Source organism: Electrona antarctica (assembly GCF_951216825.1).
Source record: "Electrona antarctica genome assembly, chromosome: 15".
NCBI lineage: Eukaryota > Metazoa > Chordata > Actinopteri > Myctophiformes > Myctophidae > Electrona > Electrona antarctica.
In genome coordinates, this window is record NC_136796.1 from 47,437,946 (window position 1) to 47,461,569 (window position 23,624).

General features: G+C 40.6%; 2 protein-coding genes across 2 annotated transcripts in view; both read right to left on the reverse strand.

Moving 5' to 3' along the window:
• The window catches only part of LOC306938122 (protein NLRC3-like), a 359,664-nt gene that overhangs the window by 37,719 nt on the left and 298,321 nt on the right, over window positions 1-23,624 (reverse strand). The window contains exon 2 of the mRNA XM_079522136.1: window positions 4,076-4,186. Coding sequence (XP_079378262.1) covers window positions 4,076-4,186 — 111 coding nt within the window. The remainder of the gene's footprint in view (window positions 1-4,075; window positions 4,187-23,624) is intronic.
• Window positions 6,018-9,412, reverse strand: LOC306938670 (uncharacterized protein; the record flags this gene model as incomplete). The annotated part of the gene is made up of 4 exons (XM_079522937.1): window positions 9,349-9,412; window positions 8,191-8,344; window positions 7,620-7,760; window positions 6,018-6,156 (listed from the first exon to the last, which is right to left on the reverse strand). Exons 2-4 carry the CDS (start codon window positions 8,325-8,327, stop codon window positions 6,018-6,020), a joined length of 417 nt encoding a protein of 138 aa, XP_079379063.1. The 5' UTR covers window positions 8,328-8,344; window positions 9,349-9,412.

A 23,624-nucleotide genomic window follows, 5' to 3' on the forward strand; every position in this document is an offset into this window, starting at 1 on the left:
TGATCCTCTCTGATTTGGTCTGAATATCTACCGCACAATTGATGACCATTGCGACGAACGCCAAAAATCTCTTCTTGTCCATGCAAATGTTTGTGTCCGTTTTATTGCTTTTCCTCTCCGTTTCCTGCTGTACTTCCCTCTCAGTGTTGTTGTTGATCTCTACTCTTTTTACCGCTTCGGCATATGACAGTCCCTTCCTGTCTTCTGTCCTAACCCTGCTCACCTTCATTTCTTTCTCTCTCCTGGGACAACGTGCTGATCCCGCAAAATGCTCCCCACCACAGTGAACACACTTTGCTTTCTCATGCCTTTCTTCACAGTCCTCCTTACACTTTTCATCTCCACACCTCCCACATCTTCTCTTTTCCCTGCACACTGCAGCTACGTGCCCGTATGCTTGACAGCAAAAGCACCTGAGAGGTGCTCTTTCATATGGTCTGACTCTGTAGCATATGTACTCGAAGAGCACACTCTGTGGTACACTACTCCCTGTAAACGAGATACATACGGATTGGCTCTCTTCTCGTTTCCCGTCTCTGTATCGTGTCAGCCTTCTTGCATCGCACACTCCTTCAACTTCCATGGCAAACTCGCTTACATCAACATGCAATGGGACGCCGCTTATCACTCCCTTGCTTTCTTTCTCTCCCAGGCGAAATACAATTACTGGACATTTCTGATATGTCTCTATCCATAAGGCTGCTTCCATCTGGTCCTGATTGCTGCACTCGAATATCACTATCCCACTCCTGGTGGATCTCAGTGACTTTATTTCCCCAACTTTCCTCACAAGGAACTTCCCAACTGCATGTTGGTCACTGAAGATGCCATCAACTTTAGCCTTTGCTTTCATTCCCACCACGTATTTCTCCGTTTCCTCTGCTTGGTCACTTTCCGAACTGCTTCTGTTTGCTGCTTTCTTTCTTTTCCTTTCATTTTTGCTTCCACTCGCATGATTTCCATCACTTTCTTGGCCTTGGCTCTCGGCTGCCGACTCCATTCCCACCGCAACAAACACGAGCTGCCACCTCCTTCCAATCTCCTCACACCAACCTTCCAGCTACTCTCCACTCTCCAACTGAACAAACATTTTCAACAACGTAACATGCTATGCTGCGCCGTAGAAAGGTCTTGCGCATCAGAAATAGCAGATCTACAAGCTCACAGCGCGTCCATCCGTGAGTCATTGTGGACTTGCAACTTTGACTTGACTTTTAACAGCTGATGTGAATTTCGGCCAATCAGAGCGGCATTCAGCGTAATCTAGTAAGAGAGTGGCGGCACTAGCGTTGACTCCCATTGTAACAATGGAATGCGGAAGTGCTCATTATATCTCAATGGGATAGTTCCTATGTTTGGAACTATAGCCCATAGGCACCCGCTTTGTGGTGAGATCAAAGCGTGTCGCCACTCTCTTACTATTCCACTCGGCCTGCATTCAACGGCTCTGTTTTTCAGTTAATCCTTCACTCGCGCTGGCCGTTTCAGAACACTTTGTTTTAATGCTTGATTGGATGGAAAAAAATATCATATTTTACCGCCGACTAATCGACTATAAATCGATTTTGATGGTATTCGTGTCGACTATCAAAAATCACGTTTGGTTAATGCCCTAGTGTGTGTGTGTGTGTGTGTGTGTGTGTGTGTGTGTGTGTGTGTGTGTGTGTGTGTGTGTGTGTGTGTGTGTGTGTGTAGCTGTGTGTCAGCAAACATTGACTGTTTTCTGGTGTATTTTGACTGTAGGTTTCATGAAGAGCAAAGATGAGTCAGTGTGAGGAGAGAGAGGAGGAGGGAGCTGACAAACATCACATCCACAGAGTGATTGGTTTAACCCATTCTGGGTGGGAACCCCTTTTGGTGTTTAAAGCATTATGTTATACTTTAGCTATTGAGATATAGCGGTGCCGCGCTACAAGCTTGTAGGTCTGCTATTTTAGAAAAATCGTGAAAATGTGGCGCAAATTTGGAATATATATTATTTCAGAGCGAACGTTTTTAACTCAAATCTTTGCTTCTAGGGGTTCCCTGGAACAACATATTTTCAGATTTCATATGTATTTGGCCTCCGACGGCCAAATACATATGATTCTCGGGGTCCTTGACATGAAATAGTTTGAGAACGACTAACATAGAAACAGGGTTTTTCAGAAAACTGTTTGTAGAGTCAAAATGTGTCAAAAGAGATCAATGTGGTTCTATCTGATTGGTTTAACACCAGTTCAGATAAATGTGGTTCTATCTGATTGGTTTAACACCAGTTCAGATAAATGTGGTTCTATCTGATTGGTTTAACACCAGTTCAGATAAATGTGGTTCTATCTGATTGGTTTAACACCAGTTCAGATAAATGTGGTTCTATCTGATTGGTTTAACACCAGTTCAGATAAATGTGGTTCTATCTGATTGGTTTAACACCAGTTCAGATACATGTGGTTCTATCTGATTGGTTTAACACCAGTTCAGATAAATGTGGTTCTATCGGATTGGTTTAACACCAGTTCAATTCTATCTTCTGTATTGTCAACAAGATGGAGACATGAGAGTGACAGGCAGGAGAGGCCATTACAGTCACCTCAACAAGATGGAGACATGAGAGTGACAGGCAGGAGAGGCCATTACAGTCACCTCAACAAGATGGAGACATGAGAGTGACAGGCAGGAGAGGCCATTACAGTCACCTCAACAAGATGACATAATAACAGGCAGGATACGCCATTATGAAATTATCACTTGTGCTTTAGTAATTTGCATGTACCTTATTGTGTTGTCATATCATAGTGTTGTGTATATTGTACATCATCATCATAGAAAATGTTTGTGTGAATGAAAAGGTCAATTAGTTAAAGATACTTTTTTAGTTTATTTATTTTTAGTGTCCTCTCATGACATTGCATGACAAGAAAATGTAATAAAATGTGCAATAACATAAATATATTGTACAGGAGGATTCACATACTTGTGTGGAGGTCCAGGTTCATTGCTGAAGTTAGGACCCCATTCTTTAGACCAGTCACTCTTCATAGACACACAGCTGGGTGTTGGAGACTCTGCTCTGTGGTGAACACTTCTGGAATCATAGAAATATTCTTACAATTATCACATTAATTAAAAAAAGACTGTGTTCAAAACTATGTATTATGTCTCATTATCCAGGTATAGTAGAGTACAATCATTAGGTGCCCCCTCACAACAAAACATAAACAATAATAGATAGATAGATTTAACAGTGTGTTACATAGACAGGACATCATGCACACAAGCAGTCAGTCTGTATAGTGCAGCTTCACCTCTGAACTCCACATTGTGATTTGTACAACTTAATTCACAAACTGCACACATCATAGTAATTTGTAATCTATAGTTAAAGATGGAGTGCCGTAAGGGGCACGGTGGCACAGTTGGTAGTGCTGTCGCCTCACAGCTAGAAGGTCCTGGGTTCGATTCCCGCTGGGGACACTGTGGGCGTGTTCCCTCCTCCGCGTCAGTGCCCATACCCGAGGTGGGGTTGGCGAAAGGGCCCTTCTGTGTGGAGTTTGCATGTTCTCCCCGTGTCCCCTAGGATAGGCACCCTCACAAAAACATGCAGTAATCCTGGTCTCTAAAAAACTACCTCCCCCTGGCTAGCCGGGGCGCCTGATGGAGGGGAAAGGAACTGGTCGGAATAACGTGTTTCTTCCACGCGCTACGTCCGGCCAGGGAAATTCCCCCCTGTCAGGTGAAAAGAAGCAGCTTGGACTCCTCATGCATAGAAGGAGGCATGAGGTCAGTCCACTGCCCCCCCAGGTTGGCAGAGGAAGCGTAGCACCCAGGATTACTAAAGCACAAATTAAGCACAAATTATCACTTGTGCTTTAGTAATTTGCATGTACCTTATTGTGTTGTCATATCATAGTGTTGTGTATATTGTACAGCATCATCATAGAAAATGTTTGTGTGAATGAAAAGGTCAATTAGTTAAAGATACTTTTTTAGTGTATTTATTTTTAGTGTCCTCTCATGACATTGCATGACAAGAAAATGTAATAAAATGTGCAATAACATAATAGAAATATATTGTACAGGAGGATTCACATACTTGTGTGGAGGTCCAGGTTCATTACTGAAGTTAGGACCCCATTCTTTAGACCAGTCACTCTTCATAGACACACAGCTGGGTGTTGGAGACTCTGCTCTGTGGTGAACACTTCTGGAATCATAGAAATGTTTCTGTAATTATCATGTGAATTCAAATGTTCAATATTTGTTTTTTTAAAGTACTATTTTACATCTACATGGAGTTCTCAGTTGCCATGACTGATGTCAGTTATTTGGAATCACGGCGCACACCGAAAATAGCACAAAACAACACGTCACAGTGAGATGTACTGTGAGTTTGTAGATCAGCTATTTTACGTAATCAGTAATGCTTTGTACGACTTCAACACATGTGCGCACTCACCCATGCACGCACGCACGCCGCACACATATTTTAGTTTCCTCTCTCAACATTGCAGCAAAAAGAAAACAGATTAAAATAGAAATAAAAGAAAAGAAACATTTGATTAAATATACAGTGAAGAAAATAGTCCTTATGGACCCCTACGGAGGGACAGGTGCATCGCAGCAATGAACTGGAGGAGTAGGAGAAAGTGGAGTCCTGCACACTGTCTTCACTTACAAAACATTTATTGATGCAACATTTCGGTCGGTCAGACCTTCATCAAGACAGTGTGCAGGACTCCACTTTGTCCTACTAAACATACAGTACAATAACAGATGATAGACACAGCTCACATAGCTTGTTGCATACTGTACACATACTACACACATACTGATATACTGTACACATTACTGTACATGTACACAAGCAGCCAGCCTGTCTACTGAACACCACACTGTGATCTATCGATCTATCGATATTGATCTATCTGAGGTCAAACTATCAATAGAATACATGTTCAGAAACATCTTCCATGAAATCATAATTGTCTCAGATATTCAGTTTCCCAGCCTAGATCCAGAGCCAATGTTCGACATGATTATTAGGGGTGTAATGATACATTTGAACAGCGATTCGATACATATCACGATACATGGTTCACGAATCACGATACGATACATTTGTTCATTATGGCGATACGATACAATTCAATCATTTGAAATCGATACAGTAACTATTTAGAAAATACATTAAATATGTGTGAAACTTGTGGATAGTGCAGGTTTTTTAAGGGAAAGATTCAATATTATGGATATGAATAAGTAAACAATCTCTGGACATTGTATTTGAACACATAATGGACAAACCCACGCCTTGACATGAACACAGAGACTACACACATTATTTGATAGACCAATTATTGTAGCCATATGTAATGGACAATTAATTAAACCCATCTTTTTCTTTTTTCTTCTTAAAATTGCTAAATGCAATGCACAAGTACTTAGTTTTGATTAAATTGATTATTTACATTGCAAAACAATTCGATACCGATTATTTCCATTTACGATACAAAGTCAAACGATACAAAACGATACTTGCTGTTTACATTTAAAATCGATATTTCGATACAGTTACTATATCGTCACACCCCTAATGATTATCCTTTAGTCGTTTAGTGTGAGCGGTTCAAAGATCCAATCTTAAGCCTTCCGATTTGTTCAAAGACATTCGATGACGTCACGACAATTTCCAAACATGGTTGATATTTATCTGGATCGCTACTGTCCGTTATGCTTATTATTGTTGTGTGTATGAATGAATAGTTCATTTCCATATATTTTTTTCAGAGAGACATTACAATTAAACATTGTCTTTTAACGTGATGGAAAAGGTACAGGCAGAAGCTTATAGCTTATTAGTGCCAATATCCTTATCACATTCTGTTACTAAATACTAATGTGAACATACATAACAAACAACAAATAAACAAAACAAACAAAAACAATACAAGAGAACAGAACAATATATACTATATAAACTATATATTGTATGTATTGTAGTGTTGTGTATATTGTACAGGAGGATTGACATAGGCCTACTGTGTGTGTGGACTCTGTGGAGCTCCAGGATCATCTCTGAAGTTAAGAGGAGGATGTCCTTTAGACGTGTCACTCTTCATAGACAGAAGGCTGGGCGTTGGAGACTCTCTGTGGTACAGACTTCTGGAACCACTTCTGGAATCATAGACATGTTTCTATAATTATCATGTGAATGAAGAAGTCCATTTATTCAATATAGTTGTTAGTGACATTGAGATGTTGGAGAACCAAGAGGTCAAAGCATAGTCAAAGTGGCATTGAATGAATGAGGCCTCCAGCAAGAGTCTAGACTAGAGAGCACTTTTGTTGACAGAAATTCTGCTCAAAAATATTTCTTGGTCATTTGTTTTTTATCGAAGGAAGGAAGGAAGGAAGGAAGGAAGGAAGGAAGGAAGGAAGGAAGGAAGGAAAAGTGTTTTTTTCCCTAAACAATTGAACCCATGTTCAATCATACCAGTCATAGTCTACTATTGTTATCATATTCTGTATTTGTCATTCATGTAATTCACATTGTAATGCTATTCAGAATGTGTAGCAGGCCAATGTAATGTTTTCATATTTGGAAAGGTCACAGTAATTAAGCAGATGATCACGTCAGTAAAACTATATGTTATTCCATCCCTAGTTGTGTTCTAGTGTTGTGTATTATTGTATAGTGTTATAGTGTGTATATTGTATAGTGTTATAGTGTGTAGATTGTATAGTGTTATAGTGTGTAGATTGTATAGTGTTATAGTGTGTAGATTGTATAGTGTTATAGTGTGTATATTGTATAGTGTTATAGTGTGTATATTGTACAGTGTTATAGTGTGTATATTGTATAGTGTTATAGTGTGTATTATTGTATAGTGTTATAGTGTGTAGATTGTATAGTGTTATAGTGTGTATATTGTATAGTGTTATAGTGTGTATATTGTATAGTGTTATAGTGTGTAGATTGTATAGTGTTATAGTGTGTATATTGTATAGTGTTATAGTGTGTATATTGTATAGTGTTATAGTGTGTATATTGTATAGTGTTATAGTGTGTATATTGTATAGTGTTATAGTGTGTAGATTGTATAGTGTTATAGTGTGTATATTGTATAGTGTTATAGTGTGTATATTGTATAGTGTTATAGTGTGTATATTGTATAGTGTTATATTGTGTAGATTGTATAGTGTTATAGTGTGTATATTGTATAGTGTTATAGTGTGTATATTGTATAGTGTTATAGTGTGTATATTGTATAGTGTTATAGTGTGTATATTGTATAGTGTTATAGTGTGTATATTGTATAGTGTTATAGTGTGTATATTGTATAGTGTTATAGTGTTTATATTGTATAGTCTTATAGTGTGTATATTGTATAGTGTTATAGTGTGTATATTGTATAGTGTTATAGTGTGTATATTGTATAGTGTTATAGTGTGTAGAGTGTATAGTGTTATAGTGTGTATATTGTATAGTGTTATATTGTGTATATTGTATAGTGTTATAGTGTGTATATTGTATAGTGTTATAGTGTGTAGATTGTATAGTGCTGTGTATATTGTATAGTGTTATAGTGTGTATATTGTATATTGTAGTGTTGTGTATATTGTACGTGAGGACATACTGTGTATTTGGCGGTCCAGGTTCATTACTGAAGTTCATCAGTCCTCCTTTAGACGTGTCACTCTTCATAGACAGAAGGCTGGGTGTTGGACACTCTGCTCTGTGGTACAGACTTCTGGAATCAAGACTGTAGTTACAGGGCCTGGCCAAGAGGGGGCACAAGTACACCAGACTAGGACTAGGCAGTCAGTAGGAGGAAGTAACTTGATTAAGTTTCAGCATATTGTACTGTAACCTTGGGTGGAGTCTTTAAGTTACCACAGCAATAGGAAATCTTACTAAATATACAATAGGCCTACAATAACAGGTGATAGTTTAAACGTATATGTTGCATACTGTACACATACCGTACACATATGCACACAAGCAGCCAGCCTGTTTGCTGAACACCACACTGTGATTTGTACCACAAACTGCACACACAGTAATACAATCTGTATAGATAAACTTTGAACAGGGTTGATACAACATTTTTAGATGTTATATCTTGTTTTTGAAATTCATGTAATATAGCATGAGATTACGTTGTTGTGTTATAGTGTTGTGTATATTGTACAGGAGGATTGACATACGTTGTATCTGGAGGTCCAGGTTCATTACTGAAGTCAGGAGGTTCATGACTCTTCATAGACACAGATGGAGGCTCTGCTCTGTGGATGTGATGTTTGTCAGCTCCCTCCTCCTCCTCTCTCTCCTCACACTGACTCATCTCTGGTCTTCAGGAAACTATTACAGATTACAGTCACAATACACCAGAAAACTGTCAATGTTTGCTGTATACACACACGCACACACGCACACACGCACACATGCACAGCTACAGGGACGTGCAGAGAACGTTAGAGGGGCAGACACTGACATTTCTATATGGGCTCACGACACATGGCAGTGTGTTGTGAGCTAAAATCACACCCGTGTGAACTGAGTGGTGCCTATTTTGTGCCTATTTTCACAGCAGCTGATTGGTCCTGAACACACACTCACACAGTATTGATCGTTTTGATTGGTCGAATACTTTAACAGTTTGATTGGTTGAATACTTTATGAACAGTTTGATTGGTCGAACACAACAGTTTATGTACTGTTTGATTGGTCTAATAGTTTATGGAGAGAGAGAGAGAGAGAGAGAGAGAGAGGGAGAGAGAGGGAGACTGACAGAGCTTCTGCTGGAACCAGGCCAAGTCTCCACAGCAGTTTACTGTAAACCATGTGACCACAGCAGAGGAGGGAGGAGGCTGTTTCCTGATTTCAGTCGCAATCTCTCTTTGTCTCTCTCTCTCTCTCTCTCTCTCTCTCTCTCTCTCTCTCTCCATAAACTATTCGATCAATCAAACGTTGGTTGGTATCTACCACCAAATGCAGTTGAAATAGGGAATTATAACTCATTCTTTACACAAGCCTATATATGTTCTGTTATTAACGTATAGCAGAATTATAACTCATTATTTATACAAGCCTCTATATGTTCTGTTATTAACATATTGCAGAATTATAACTCATTCTTTACACAAGGCTCTATATGTTCTGTTATTAACGTATAGCAGAATTATAACTCATTCTTTATACAAGCCTCTATATGTTCTCAGGCCTGGCGTCTGTCCTGCTGAGGAAGAACATCTTTTCAGCAGCATTTAAAGGCATTTAAAGTCAGAATGAGAGCGAAGGAGTTTGGATGTTCAACTTTTAAGACAAGTCTTAAACACTGTATTAAACACCCTAAAAACACTTACCCGATATTAATCTTTATACTTTAATCCAACGCGGCATAAAGGCTTCCAGAGTGTTCAGTTCTCTGTGCTGTTGTGTCAAAATAGGAAGGGAGTCTAGGAAGGGAGTCTAGTGGGAGGATCAGTTATCACACAGTATAGGAGGAGTCACATACAGTTATCATACAGCAGGTACAGTGAAGGAGGAGTCACTGAGCATTCAACTGGTGACATAGGATAGCCTGGCTAGGTTATGTGAGGACAGATGAAAGAGAGGGAGAAACAAGGAAACATGTTTTTTTAAACTTTAGGTTATGTGAGGACAACTTTAGGAGAAAATGAGGGAGCATGTTTTTAAAGGGCCATTCACACTGAGCACTAGTCTATATAACTATAACTAAAAATCACACCTGTGTGAAGTGAGGAGCGCTCTTATCATCATACATTATCATCTCATTCTGGCCAATCACAATTTGCGTCCTCCTTCCTCAATGTTCTGCCCTCACTCAGCCAATCAAATCATCTCAACTCCATGCTCAGCCAATCAAATCATCTCAATTCCATGTTCAGCCAATCAAATCATCGCCATGATTCACACAGACACACACAACTGGACATAGGAGGGGCTATAGCACCGCTCAAATTGTTTTAAAAAGTCAAGTGGAGTTCACAGCACATATAAAAAATCACACCCGTGTGAACTGAGTGGTGTAAGGTCTTATATAGACTGATCAGCTGTGGTCTGACGTAATGTCTGACGTAATCAAATCACACCCGTGTGAACTGGGTGACCATAGCAACCATGCTAATTTTTTGGTACGAACAGACAGACAGACAGACACGTAAACTAACAAAGCCAGTCGTAGGAGTGGTTTACACCACTCAAAAAATAATGGTGAATGATATAGTAGTTATCTTTATATATTCCAGAGAAATTATTTCTCTTACACAAATCCAGTGTTTTCATTGTCTTTTAATTTTCTCCTCTTATCAATACAGATGCAAACTAGAAAAAGTGCCCTTCTGGGCACAGGTCTCCACCAGGAGGATAGGAGTGTGTGTGTGATGTTTGGCAAAATGTTTATCAATATAAACGTGTGTGTGTGTGTGTGTGTGTGTGTGTGTGTGTGTGTGTGTGTGTGTGTGTGTGTGTGTGTGACGCGGCTTGGCCTGTTGTAGCGCCACCATGAGGCTGATTTGAAAAGTGGCATTTCTTCCAAAGCCTATATGCATGCACAGTTTCACCACAATCGGACGCTGCGTTGAGTAGTTGTGGCGATTTGTACAAAACGGGCTACTCCTGAAAAGTTTAGAAGCCAATCGTAGCCAATGAGAGTGTTATAGAGCCACCATGAGGCTGAGTTGAAAATGTTCATGTGGAATTTCTTTCTCAGCCTAGTGGGAATGTGCGTGCCCAATTTGTTCATGTGCTAGAGAGAGAGAGAGAGAGAGAGAGAGAGGGAGAGAGAGGGAGACTCTGACAGAGCTTCTGCTGGAACCAGGCCAAGTCTCCACAGCAGTTTACTGTAAACCATGTGACCACAGCAGAGGAGGGAGGAGGCTGTTTCCTGATTTCAGTCGCACTCTCTCTTTCTCTCTCTCTCTCTCTCTCTCTCTCTCTCTCTCTCTCTCTCTCTCTCTCTCTCCATAAACTATTCGATCAATCAAACATTGGTTGGTATCTACCACCAAATGCAGTTGAAATAGGGAATTATAACTCATTATTTACACAAGCCTATATATGTTCTGTTATTAACGTATAGCAGAATTATAACTCATTATTTATACAAGCCTCTATATGTTCTGTTATTAACGTATAGCAGAATTATAACTCATTCTTTACACAAGGCTCTATATGTTCTGTTATTAACGTATAGCAGAATTATAACTCATTCTTTATACAAGCCTCTATATGTTCTCAGGCCTGGCGTCTGTCCTGCTGAGGAAGAACATCTTTTCAGCAGCATTTAAAGGCATTTAAAGTCAGAATGAGAGCGAAGGAGTTTGGATGTTCAACTTTTAAGACAAGTCTTAAACACTGTATTAAACACCCTAAAAACACTTACCCGATATTAATCTTTATACTTTAATCCAACGCGGCATAAAGGCTTCCAGAGTGTTCAGTTCTCTGTGCTGTTGTGTCAAAATGGTCGACTGTACGTGTTTTAACACGTAGGACTAGGAAGGGAGTCTAGTGGGAGGATCAGTTATCACACAGTATAGGAGGAGTCACATACAGTTATACAGTATATCATACAGCAGGTACAGTGAAGGAGGAGTCACTGAGCATTCAACTGGTGACATAGGATAGCCTGGCTAGGTTATGTGAGGACAGATGAAAGAGAGGGAGAAACAAGGAAACATGTTTTTTTAAACTTTAGGTTATGTGAGGACAACTTTAGGAGAAAATGAGGGAGCATGTTTTTAAAGGGCCATTCACACTGAGCACTAGTCTATATAACTATAACTAAAAATCACACCTGTGTGAAGTGAGGAGCGCTCTTATCATCATACATTATCATCTAATTCTGGCCAATCACAATTTGCGTCGTCCTTCCTCAATGTTCTGCCCTCACTCAGCCAATCAAATCATCTCAACTCCATGCTCAGCCAATCAAATCATCTCAATTCCATGTTCAGCCAATCAAATCATCGCCATGATTCACACAGACACACACAACTGGACATAGGAGGGGCTATAGCACCGCTCAAATTGTTTTAAAAAGTCAAGTGGAGTTCACAGCGCATATAAAAAATCACACCCGTGTGAACTGAGTTGTGTAAGGTCTTATATAGACTGATCAGCAGTGGTCTGACGTAATGTCTGACGTAATGAAATCACACCCGTGTGAACTGGGTGACCATAGCAACCATGCTCATTTTTTGGTACGAACAGACAGACAGACACGTAAACTAACAAAGCCAGTCGTAGGAGTGTTTTACACCACTCAAAAAATAATGGTGAATGATATAGTAGTTATCTTTATATATTCCAGAGAAATTATTTCTCTTACACAAATCCAGTGTTTTCATTGTCTTTTAATTTTCTCCTCTTATCAATACAGATGCAAACTAGAAAAAGTGCCCTTCTGGGCACAGGTCTCCACCAGGAGGATAGGAGTGTGTGTGTGATGTTTGGCAAAATGTTTATCAATATAAACGTGTGTGTGTGTGTGTGTGTGTGTGTGTGTGTGTGTGTGTGTGTGTGTGTGTGTGTGTGTGTGTGTGTGTGTGTGTGTGTGTGTGTGTGTGACGCGGCTTGGCCTGTTGTAGCGCCACCATGAGGCTGATTTGAAAACTGTCAAGTGGCATTTCTTCCAAAGCCTATATGCATGCACAGTTTCACCACAATCGGACGCTGCGTTGAGTAGTTGTGGCGATTTGTACAAAACGGGTACAAAGCCGGCTACTCCTGAAAAGTTTAGAAGCCAATCGTAGCCAATGAGAGTGTTATAGAGCCACCATGAGGCTAAGTTGAAAATGTTCATGTGGAATTTCTTCCTCAGCCTAGTGGGAATGTGCGTACCCAATTTCACGGAAATCACACGATGTGTTCATGATTTGCAGCATTTTGTTTGAAACTGAGCACTCCTGCAAACTTTGGAAGCCAATCTTAGCCAATCAGGATGGAGTCTGAGAAATCTGAAAGACGCTTTTCGTTGAATGGCTCTAGAGAGACTGTGTACCAATTTGCGTGATGTTTGGACAAAATCTGTAGGTGTACTGTCCAAAAACTTGTTTTGCACAAAGCGGCCTCCTGGTGGCGCTATAACAGGCCGTTCTGGAAATTTCTCTCTCTCTCTCTCTGACCAGGTGGGGTGCACTTGAGAGCTACTTTCAGTATGACCACCATCTACCACCAAATGCAGTTGAAATAGGGAATTACATTATAACTCATTCTTTATACAAGCCTCTATATGTTCTGTTGTTAACGTATAGCAGAATTATAACTAATTCTTTACACAAGCCTCTATATGTTCTGTTAACGTATAGCAGAATTATAACTAATTCTTTACACAAGCCTCTATATGTTCTGTTGTTAACGTATAGCAGAATTATTGGGGCAGTGCTAGCCAGATGTTTGTCACTGCTGGAGTGAGGACTTTTAAAGCACTCCTAAGAAATCTAATGTTTAAATTTATGAAAAGGCTGGATGTGTCAACAAACAGTATCATTGTAGCGCTTTCAAGCCCCTCAGTGAGCTGTTCACGTTATACATCTAGTCTAAGGGTACACTGGCTAAAATGCCTGTATGTTCTACCTGTGGGTTAAGTTATGTAAGTTATGTAACTTTTATGATTTGTATTGCCTGTTGTATCTCTTGTATGTTACCCCGTGTATGTATCCCTATGGACCTGAGTCTGCTAATAAAGTTGAATTGAAATATAACTAATTCTTTAGACAAGCTCCCTCCTCCTCTCTCTCCTCACACTGACTCATCTCTGGTCTTCAGGAAACTATTACAGATTACAGTCACAATACACCAGAAAACTGTCAATGTTTGCTGTATACACACACGCACACGCACACATGCACACATGCACAGCTACAGGGACGTGCAGAGAACGTTAGAGGGGCAGACACTGACATTTCTATATGGGCTCACGACACATGGCAGTGTGTTGTGAGCTAAAATCACACCCGTGTGAACTGAGTGGTGCCTATTTTCACAGCAGCTGATTGGTCCTGAACACACACTCACACAGTACTGATCGTTTTGATTGGTCGAATACTTTAACAGTTTGATTGGTTGAATACTTTATGAACTGTTTGATTGGTCTAATAGTTTATGGAGAGAGAGAGAGAGAGGAGAGAGAGAGAGAGAGAGAGAGAGAGGGGGGGGGGGGAGAGAGAGAGAGAGACCCTCAGAGAGAGAGAGAGAGAGAGGGGGGGGGAGAGGGGGGAGAGAGAGAGAGACCCTCAGAGAGAGAGAGAGAGAGAGAGAGGGGAGAGAGAGAGAGAGAGAGAGAGAGAGAGAGAGAGAGAGAGGGGGGGGGGAGAGGGGAGAGAGAGACCCTCAGAGAGAGAGAGAGAGAGAGAGAGGGGAGAGAGAGAGAGAGAGAGAGAGAGAGAGGGGAGAGAGAGAGAGAGAGAGAGAGGGGGGGGGGGGGAGAGAGGTGAGAGAGAGAGAGAGAGAGAGAGAGAGAGAGAGAGAGAGAGAGGGGGAGAGAGAGGGAGACTCTGACAGAGCTTCTGCTGGAACCAGGCCAAGTCTCCATGCAGTTTACTGTAAACCATGTGACCACAGCAGAGGAGGGTGTTTCCTGATTTCTGTCTCTGTCTCTCTGTCTGTCTGTCTGTCTGTCTGTCTGTCTCTCTCTGTCTCTGTCTCTCTGTCTCTCTCTCTCTCTCTATGTCTCTGTCTCTGTCTCTGTCTCTGTCTCTCTCTCTCTCTTGAGAGCTACTTTCAGTATGACCACCATCTACCACCAAATGCAGTTGAAATAGGGAATTATAACTCATTCTTTATACAAGCCTCTATATGTTCTGTTGTTAACGTATAGCAGAAGTATAACTCATTCTTTACACAAGCCTCTATATGTTCTGTTGTTAACGTATAGCAGAATTATAACTAATTCTTTAGACAAGCCTCCCTATGTTCTGTTATTAACTTAAAGCAGAATTATAACTCATTCTTTATACAAGCCTCTATATGTTTTGTTATTAACTTAAAGCAGAATTATAACTCATTCTTTATACAAGCCTCTATATGTTCTGTTGTTAACTTATAGCAGAATTATACTCATTCTTTATACTACAAGCCTCTATATGTTCTGTTATTAACGTATAGCAGAATTATAACTCATTATTTATACAAGCCTCTATATGTTCTGTTATTAACGTATAGCAGAATTATAACTCATTCTTTATACAAGCCTCTATATGTTCTCAGGCCTGGCGTCTGTCCTGCTGAGGAAGAACAACTTTTCAGCAGCATTTAAAGGCAGATGGAGAGGAAGTCAGAATGAGAGCGAAGGAGAGACGTAACAACACGTAATAAGTCATACTTCATTGTTTGGATGTTCAACTTTTAAGACAAGTCTTAAACACTGTATTAAACACTGTATTAAACACCCTAAAAACCCTTACCCGATATTAATCTTTATACTTTAATCCAACGCGGCATAAAGGCTTCCAGAGTGTTCAGTTCTCTGTGCTGTTGTGTCAAAATGGTCGACTGTACGTGTTTTAACACGTAGGACTAGGAAGGGAGTCTAGTGGGAGGATCAGTTATCACACAGTATAGGAGGAGTCACATACAGTTATACAGTATAGGAGGAGTCACATACAGTTGTCATACAGCAGGTACAGTGAAGGAGGAGTCACTGAGCATTCAACTGGTGACATAGGATAGCCTGGCTAGGTTATGTGAGGACAGATGAAAGAGAGGGAGAAACAAGGAAACATGTTTTTTTAAACTTTAGGTTATGTGAGGACAACTTTAGGAGAAAATGAGGGAGCATGTTTTTAAAGGGCCATTCACACTGAGCACTAGTCTATATAACTATAACTAAAAATCACACCTGTGTGAAGTGAGGAGCGCTCTTATCATCATACATTATCATCTCATTCTGGCTAATCACAATTTGCGTCCTCCTTCCTCAATGTTTTGCCCTCACTCAGCCAATCAAATCATCTCAACTCCATGCTCAGCCAATCAAATCATCTCAATTCCATGTTCAGCCAATCAAATCATCGCCATGATTCACACAGACACACACAACTGGACATAGGAGGGGCTATAGCACCGCTCAAATTGTTTTAAAAAGTCAAGTGGAGTTCACAGCGCATATAAAAAATCACACCCGTGTGAACTGAGTGGTGTAAGGTCTTATATAGACTGATCAGCTGTGGTCTGACGTAATGTCTGACGTAATGAAATCACACCCGTGTGAACTGGGTGACCATAGCAACCATGCTCATTTTTTGGTACGAACAGACAGACAGACAGACAGACAGACACGTAAACTAACAAAGCCAGTCGTAGGAGTGGTTTACACCACTCAAAAAATAATGGTGAATGATATAGTAGTTATCTTTATATATTCCAGAGAAATTATTTCTCTTACACAAATCCAGTGTTTTCATTGTCTTTTAATTTTCTCCTCTTATCAATACAGATGCAAACTAGAAAAAGTGCCCTTCTGGGCACAGGTCTCCACCAGGAGGATAGGAGTGTGTGTGTGATGTTTGGCAAAATGTTTATCAATATAAACGTGTGTGTTTGTGACGCGGCTTGGCCTGTTGTAGCGCCACCATGAGGTTGATTTGAAAACTGTCAAGTGGCATTTCTTCCAAAGCCTATATGCATGCACAGTTTCACCACAATCGGACGCTGCGTTGAGTAGTTGTGGCGATTTGTACAAAACGGGCTACTCCTGAAAAGTTTAGAAGCCAATCGTAGCCAATGAGAGTGTTATAGAGCCACCATGAGGCTGAGTTGAAAATGTTCATGTGGAATTTCTTCCTCAGCCTAGTGGGAATGTGCGTGCCCAATTTCACGGAAATCACACGATGTGTTCATGATTTGCAGCATTTTGTTTGAAACTGAGCACTTCTGCAAACTTTGGAAGCCAATCTTAGCCAATCAGGATGGAGTCTGAGAAATCTGAAAGACGCTTTTCGTTGAATGGCTCTAGAGAGACTGTGTACCAATTTGCGTGATGTTTGGACAAAATCTGTAGGTGTACTGTCCAAAAACTTGTTTTGCACAAAGCGGCCTCCTGGTGGCGCTATAACAGGCCGTTCTTGAAATTTTGGGGCAGAGGTTCATCGTTGGCATCCAGGGAGTGTGTGTGCAAAATTTGTCTGTCTCTCTCTCTCTCTCTCTCTCTCTCTCTCTCTCTCTGACCAGGTGGGGTGCACTTGAGAGCTACTTTCAGTATGACCACCATCTACCACCAAATGCAGTTGAAATAGGGAATTATAACTCATTCTTTATACAAGCCTCTATATGTTCTGTTGTTAACATATAGCAGAATTATAACTAATTCTTTACACAAGCCTCTATATGTTATGTTGTTAACGTATAGCAGAATTATAACTAATTATTTAGACAAGCTCCCTCCTCCTCTCTCTCCTCACACTGACTCATCTCTGGTCTTCAGGAAACTATTACAGATTACAGTCACAATACACCAGAAAACTGTCAATGTTTGCTGCATACACACACGCACACACGCACACATGCACAGCTACAGGGACGTGCAGAGAACGTTAGAGGGGCAGACACTGACATTTCTATATGGGCTCACGACACATGGCAGTGTGTTGTGAGCTAAAATCACACCCGTGTGAACTGAGTGGTGCCTATTTTCACAGCAGCTGATTGGTCCTGAACACACACTCACACAGTACTGATCGTTTTGATTGGTCGAATACTTTAACAGTTTGATTGGTTGAATACTTTATGAACTGTTTGATTGGTCTAATAGTTTATGGAGAGAGAGAGAGAGAGAGAGAGAGAGAGAGAGAGAGAGGGGGGGGAGGGGGGGAGAGGGGGGAGAGAGAGAGAGACCCTCAGAGAGAGAGAGAGAGAGAGAGAGAGAGAGAGAGAGAGAGAGAGAGAGAGGGGAGAGAGGGGAGAGAGAGAGACTCTGACAGAGCTTCTGCTGGAACCAGGCCAAGTCTCCACAGCAGTTTACTGTAAACCATGTGACCACAGCAGAGGAGGGAGGACAACACGTAATAAGTCATACTTCATTGTTTGGATGTTCAACTTTTAAGACAAGTCTTAAACACTGTATTACACACTGTATTAAACACCCTAAAAACACTTACCCGATATTAATCTTTATACTTTAATCCAACGCGGCATAAAGGCTTCCAGAGTGTTCAGTTCTCTGTGCTGTTGTGTCAAAATGGTCGACTGTACGTGTTTTAACACGTAGGACTAGGAAGGGAGAGTCTAGTGGGAGGATCAGTTATCACACAGTATAGGAGGAGTCACATACAGTTATCATACAGCAGGTACAGTGAAGGAGGAGTCACTGAGCATTCAACTGGTGACACTATAGACTAGCCTGGCTACGTTATGTGAGGACAGATGAAAGAGAGGGAGAACCAAGGAAACATGTTTTTTAAACTTTAGGTTATGTGAGGACAGAGGAAAGGAAACAAGGGAACATGTTTTAAAGTGCCATTCACACTGAGCACTATAGTCTATATCAGGGGTTCTCAACCCGTGGGTCGCGACCCCTCGAGGGGTCGCCAAAGTATTTTGCAACTTAATGGCTGTAAAGTGGAAATGAAGAATTTACATATAGTACACATAGTACATGCATACACCTTCCCTAATGATGATGGTTTCAGTATTTATTTATGGTGTATTGTCTCTATTATTAAGGTTATTGTAGCAGTTAATTTATATTGGGGGTCGGGAGGTGGCCGGGGGGGGGTCCCGAGACGTTGCCAAAGCATTTTCGGGAGTCCCCGGCCAAAAAGGTTGAGAACCCCTGGTCTATATAACTATAACTTTAAAAATCACACCTGTGTGAAGTGAGGGGCGCTCTTATCATCATACATTATCATCTCATTCTGGCCAATCACAATTTGCGTCCTCCTTCCTCAATGTTCTGCCCTCACTCAGCCAATCAAATCATCTCAATTCCATGCTCAGCCAATCAAATCATCTCAATTCCATGCTCAGCCAATCAAATCATCGCCATGATTCACACAGACACACACAACTGGACATAGGAGGGGCTATAGCACCGCTCAAATTGTTTTAAAAAGTCACAGAGTTCACAGCGCATATAAAAAAATAATGGTGAATGATATAGTAGTTATCTTTATATATTCCAGAGAAATTATTTCTCTTACACAAATCCAGTGTTTTCATTGTCTTTAAATGTTCTCCTCTTATCAATACAGATGCAAATGACTGACAATGTGGGGATTTAGGCTCAAACCATTAGAAGTACGTTGGAGGGGCATCAATATGATATTAAAACAGTTATAAATGCATGCGAAAAAGAAGGCACTGGAGCAGCTCAGACAATTCAGGCCCTTAATTTAATAACAGGGTGCAAATAAAAGTGACGTTTCGATAACATTTCTATTTTAATTAATTAATTAATTAATATTTTCTTTCTGTTCTTTTTTCACCTAAACATCATCATTGATGTTCATTGTTTAGTCTTGCAATGCCATTGGTCATGATATTTGCATATAAATAAAATACCCCCCACAGAGGCACAAATTTACACAACTTCAAAATCTCTGGAATTAATCAAAATTGACCTATGACCTTTAACCTTTAACCCTGATAAAAGTAACTAAAAGGTATGTAATACATAATTTGTTGTGATCATTAGAATGTTTTTTACATAATTTCCTCTGCAAAGTCCTAGTAGTACAAAGTAGTAGTAAGGTTGAAATCTCTTTTTTGCAAGTAGAAATATATCCGGGTCTTACAGGGTTAAGTTCGTCAGGTCATAGCCCGAGGGGGCAACACAGTAAGGCTTAAGTACACACATGGTACAGGGGGCGGGGCCTTAGTTAACCAATGTCACACAGCCAGCAATCATTATAGTAGGGCAGTGCACCCGATCCCCAATACATCAAGAGGCTCCGACAGCACCCAAGTGACATGTTGTCGTAACATGGTTTTTTGGGACCCTTATGGTGTCTAGTTATGATTTATTGTTCAATAATGATCAAATAATGTCCCATGGGGGTTATTTTGTAACCCTTTCTTACACCTACCCCCAAAATTAACCATACAATGGAGCTAACACAAAATACCATAACTCTTGAATGACCAGAAAACGTTTAAATCCCATCTATACTTCTCTTTAAACAAAATGTTTGAGGTGTATTCTTTTATACCACATGTTTTTTAGGACCCTTATAGTGTCTAGTTAAGATGCCTTCTTGTTACCCAGGTCAAATGCTGTCACAAAGGGTTAATTTTAACCCTTTCTTACACCTATCCTGAAAACAAACCACAAGATGGAGATAATAGAAATACCATAACTCTTGAAGTAAACAACATACAGAGATAGAGAGGGGGAGAGAGAGAGAGAGAGGGGGGAGGGAGGGGGAGATAGAGAGGGGGAGAGGGAGGGAGGGGGAGATAGAGAGGGGGAGAGAGAGAGAGAGAGAGAGAGAGAGAGGGGGAGAGGGAGGGAGGGGGAGATAGAGAGGGGGAGAGAGAGAGAGAGAGAGAGAGAGAGAGAGAGAGAGAGAGAGCGAGAGAGAGGGGGAGAGGGAGGGAGGGGGAGATAGAGAGGGGGAGAGAGAGAGAGAGAGAGAGAGAGAGAGAGCGAGAGAGAGGGGGAGAGGGAGGGAGGGGGAGATAGAGAGGGGGAGAGGGAGAGAGAGAAGGAGAGAGAGGGAGGGATGGAGAGAGAGACAGCAGGAGAGATGTCTTACTTAATGTGAATCCGTGTATCTTGTGTTCAATCAATATTCTGTCTGGTGTCCCAAAATTGAAAATCGAAAATTGGCTTGTTTTTCAATATCAGCTTTTTAACTACAAGGATGGAAAACGAAAATGGACTCAAATCGCGTTTTTCTTTTTTGTTAAACAACTTCTTGCCATGATAAGTATTCCGAAATCGAAAATCGAAAAATGCCCTTTTTCAATTTCCAATATCTGTCTTTCGTCTACATGAATGGAAAATTAAGTCCTCTTCCGCTTGTAGTTCTAACACACCCGGAACCGATCCGGAAGCTTCCAATATGTTTTTAGCTAGCCGACTGTAGGGCTAACAGATTAGCACAGTACTGTACTGTACAGTAGCCTACAGTTCAATCTTGCGTGCGGGACGGACCGTCGGAACAGGACGGGTCCCTCGGACGCGGCCGTGGATCTCCCGGTGCACCCCCGGGCGCCCCATTTATGATTATTGATTATGATTATTATGATCGCCCTTTTTTTAATAGCCTACTTTATTATACAGAAACAAAAACACAATACAACATCAAGACAATTAATGCTTTGTTCCTGATCATATCGGTTCTTATCCTTAATTGTTTCCATATCGCCTATCTTTTTTCAGTCCTGTGTGTGCATGTACTGGTCACCGGAGGAGACAATAGGCTACATTAATTTATTGTTTTAATTTATTTATTTACATTACATTTCCAGGCGATATCTTTATATAGTGCTGGGTGTGTGGATGACCTAATGCAATGATAGCCATTGCATACATTGCAATCGGATTTAGAATTAAATTAATCGATAAAATAACGCATTATTCAATGATGCATTATGGCTACGCACTGTGTGGGTGCAGATAGTCGATCTACAACCTCATAGCCTATATGAATATGTAATAGGCCTATATGATGTGTTTCCTTGCACACTTTTGATTGCGCCTGTTAAAATCGTATTCAGCTGTGAGCGGAGAGAGACAGACAGACAGACAGACAGACAGACAGACAGACAGACAGACAGACATCAATCATGTCACTGCAGTTCAATTAAATGCTATTTTTAACTAATGCTAATAGTTAATGCTTTAACTAAAACTTTTAGCATCAATAATAATCGTATAGGCTATTGGCCTATACTTCCTCTTGTTAAACATTTGTAAAGTCATGATGGCACTTCTTTGAAGCCCTATGCTAAAAAGATAAGATTGCATTGCATTATAGAGAACAAGAAAAATTGTTTGCGTGCATGCGTGCGTGCGTGCATGCGTGCGTGCAGGTGTGTGTAATGTAATGGATTGCCAGGACTGGTGACGGTGTTTAAAACAATGTATCTGTTAAAGCTATTTATCTGTAAACATCTGTAAAATAAAAGTGGAAAGGATCGGACGACGAGTTATCATTGACCTGTCAATCAAGCCGTGCGCAAATAGCCGTATAGCCAATATTCCTGTACCGCGGCGACAGAACATCAGGCGCAGTGCCGCACTGTGTAGGCCTACCTTGTGTTCAGCTGCAGCATCAGATCAGGATGTAGGCCTAATGTTTACAAAGACTGTAGGCATATAGCCAGGCATGACAGATGACAAGCAGTTACTTGAGCTGAATAACACTAGTCTAAGCCCACACTAATTATCCATAATATATAAATAAATGATGGATTAGGGGTCAGGACAGTTATGCCTTTTCGGGGAGGTGTCAGAATAAATTATCGACTTCTTAGACTGTTATTTGTCTCAACTGCTAGGCTAGGCCTATACCAAAGATGTGTCACCCACGTTTGATTACTCTCTTGTGTTTTACAAAAATGTGTGAAACCAGAAATGTTTCAATGCAATAGGTGACTGACTGTGTATATGTGCTTGCAAATATAATGGCAAAACAGGATGTCATTGTGATTTGACAAATCAGCAGAACAGCAGAGGTTTGTTTTCCTATAAAGTTGGTGTGCTTTTTATTCAAGTTTGGAGGAAGCTTTCCAACCATTAGGCCTACAAAGCCATGCATAGGCCTGCCCTAGACTATAGGACAGGCGTATAGGCAACCGTTTTGAGATGAAGTGCATGTGTTTTTATTTACTTGATAGTCATATTAGGCCTGTAATATCAACATTAATGACACTAAATAAAAAAACAACATGTCAGACTCAAGTGTATGACCTTGACTGATTCAGTTTATATGTGCATGCGTTGTTTACAGTCTATACATTCTGGACTTTTTTGGATAAACATTCAAGCACAGAGGCACATGAAGTATGTATTAAGAGTTAGCAGAATGGGTACATTTCACTGAAAGCACAACTCAATACAAAGACTGTTAGGACGACACACTGATAATTACACTTGTTTACAACAGGGTCCACCCTTTTCAATTCATCATTCATCAGTGTGGGACATCAGAAGCAACTGTAGTATAACTGAAAAAGATCTGTGCCCTTGATAATGTTTGTTATAATTATAAATGTGGACTCAAATCAAGACATTGATGTGTGTGTGTGTGTGTGTGTGTGTGTGTGTGTGTGTGTGTGTGTGTGTGTGTGTGTGTGTGTGTGTGTGTGTGTGTGTGTGTGTGTGTGTGTGTGTGTGTGTGTGTGTGTGCGTGCGTGTGTGTGTGCGTGTGTGTGTGTAACAAGTTAAAGCATTAACTATTAGCATTAGTCTGTCTGTCTGTCTGTCTGTCTGTCTGTTGGTGGGATAAAGTAGACCTTTTAAGCAGTTACCATTACTTATAAGAGTGTGCACCCCTGTGCTTAGCAAGGTCACAGAGAGACAGAAAGATTTCTATATAGTGTCTGAAAAAGTAGAGACACGTCAGAGTTCTCCAGGTCAGACGAGCTCTCTGGCCTGCTTCAAGAGGCGCCCCGACCAACGGACTGATATGATCCAATCTAATTTGTGATGTGTGAATAAAGTATCCCGGGC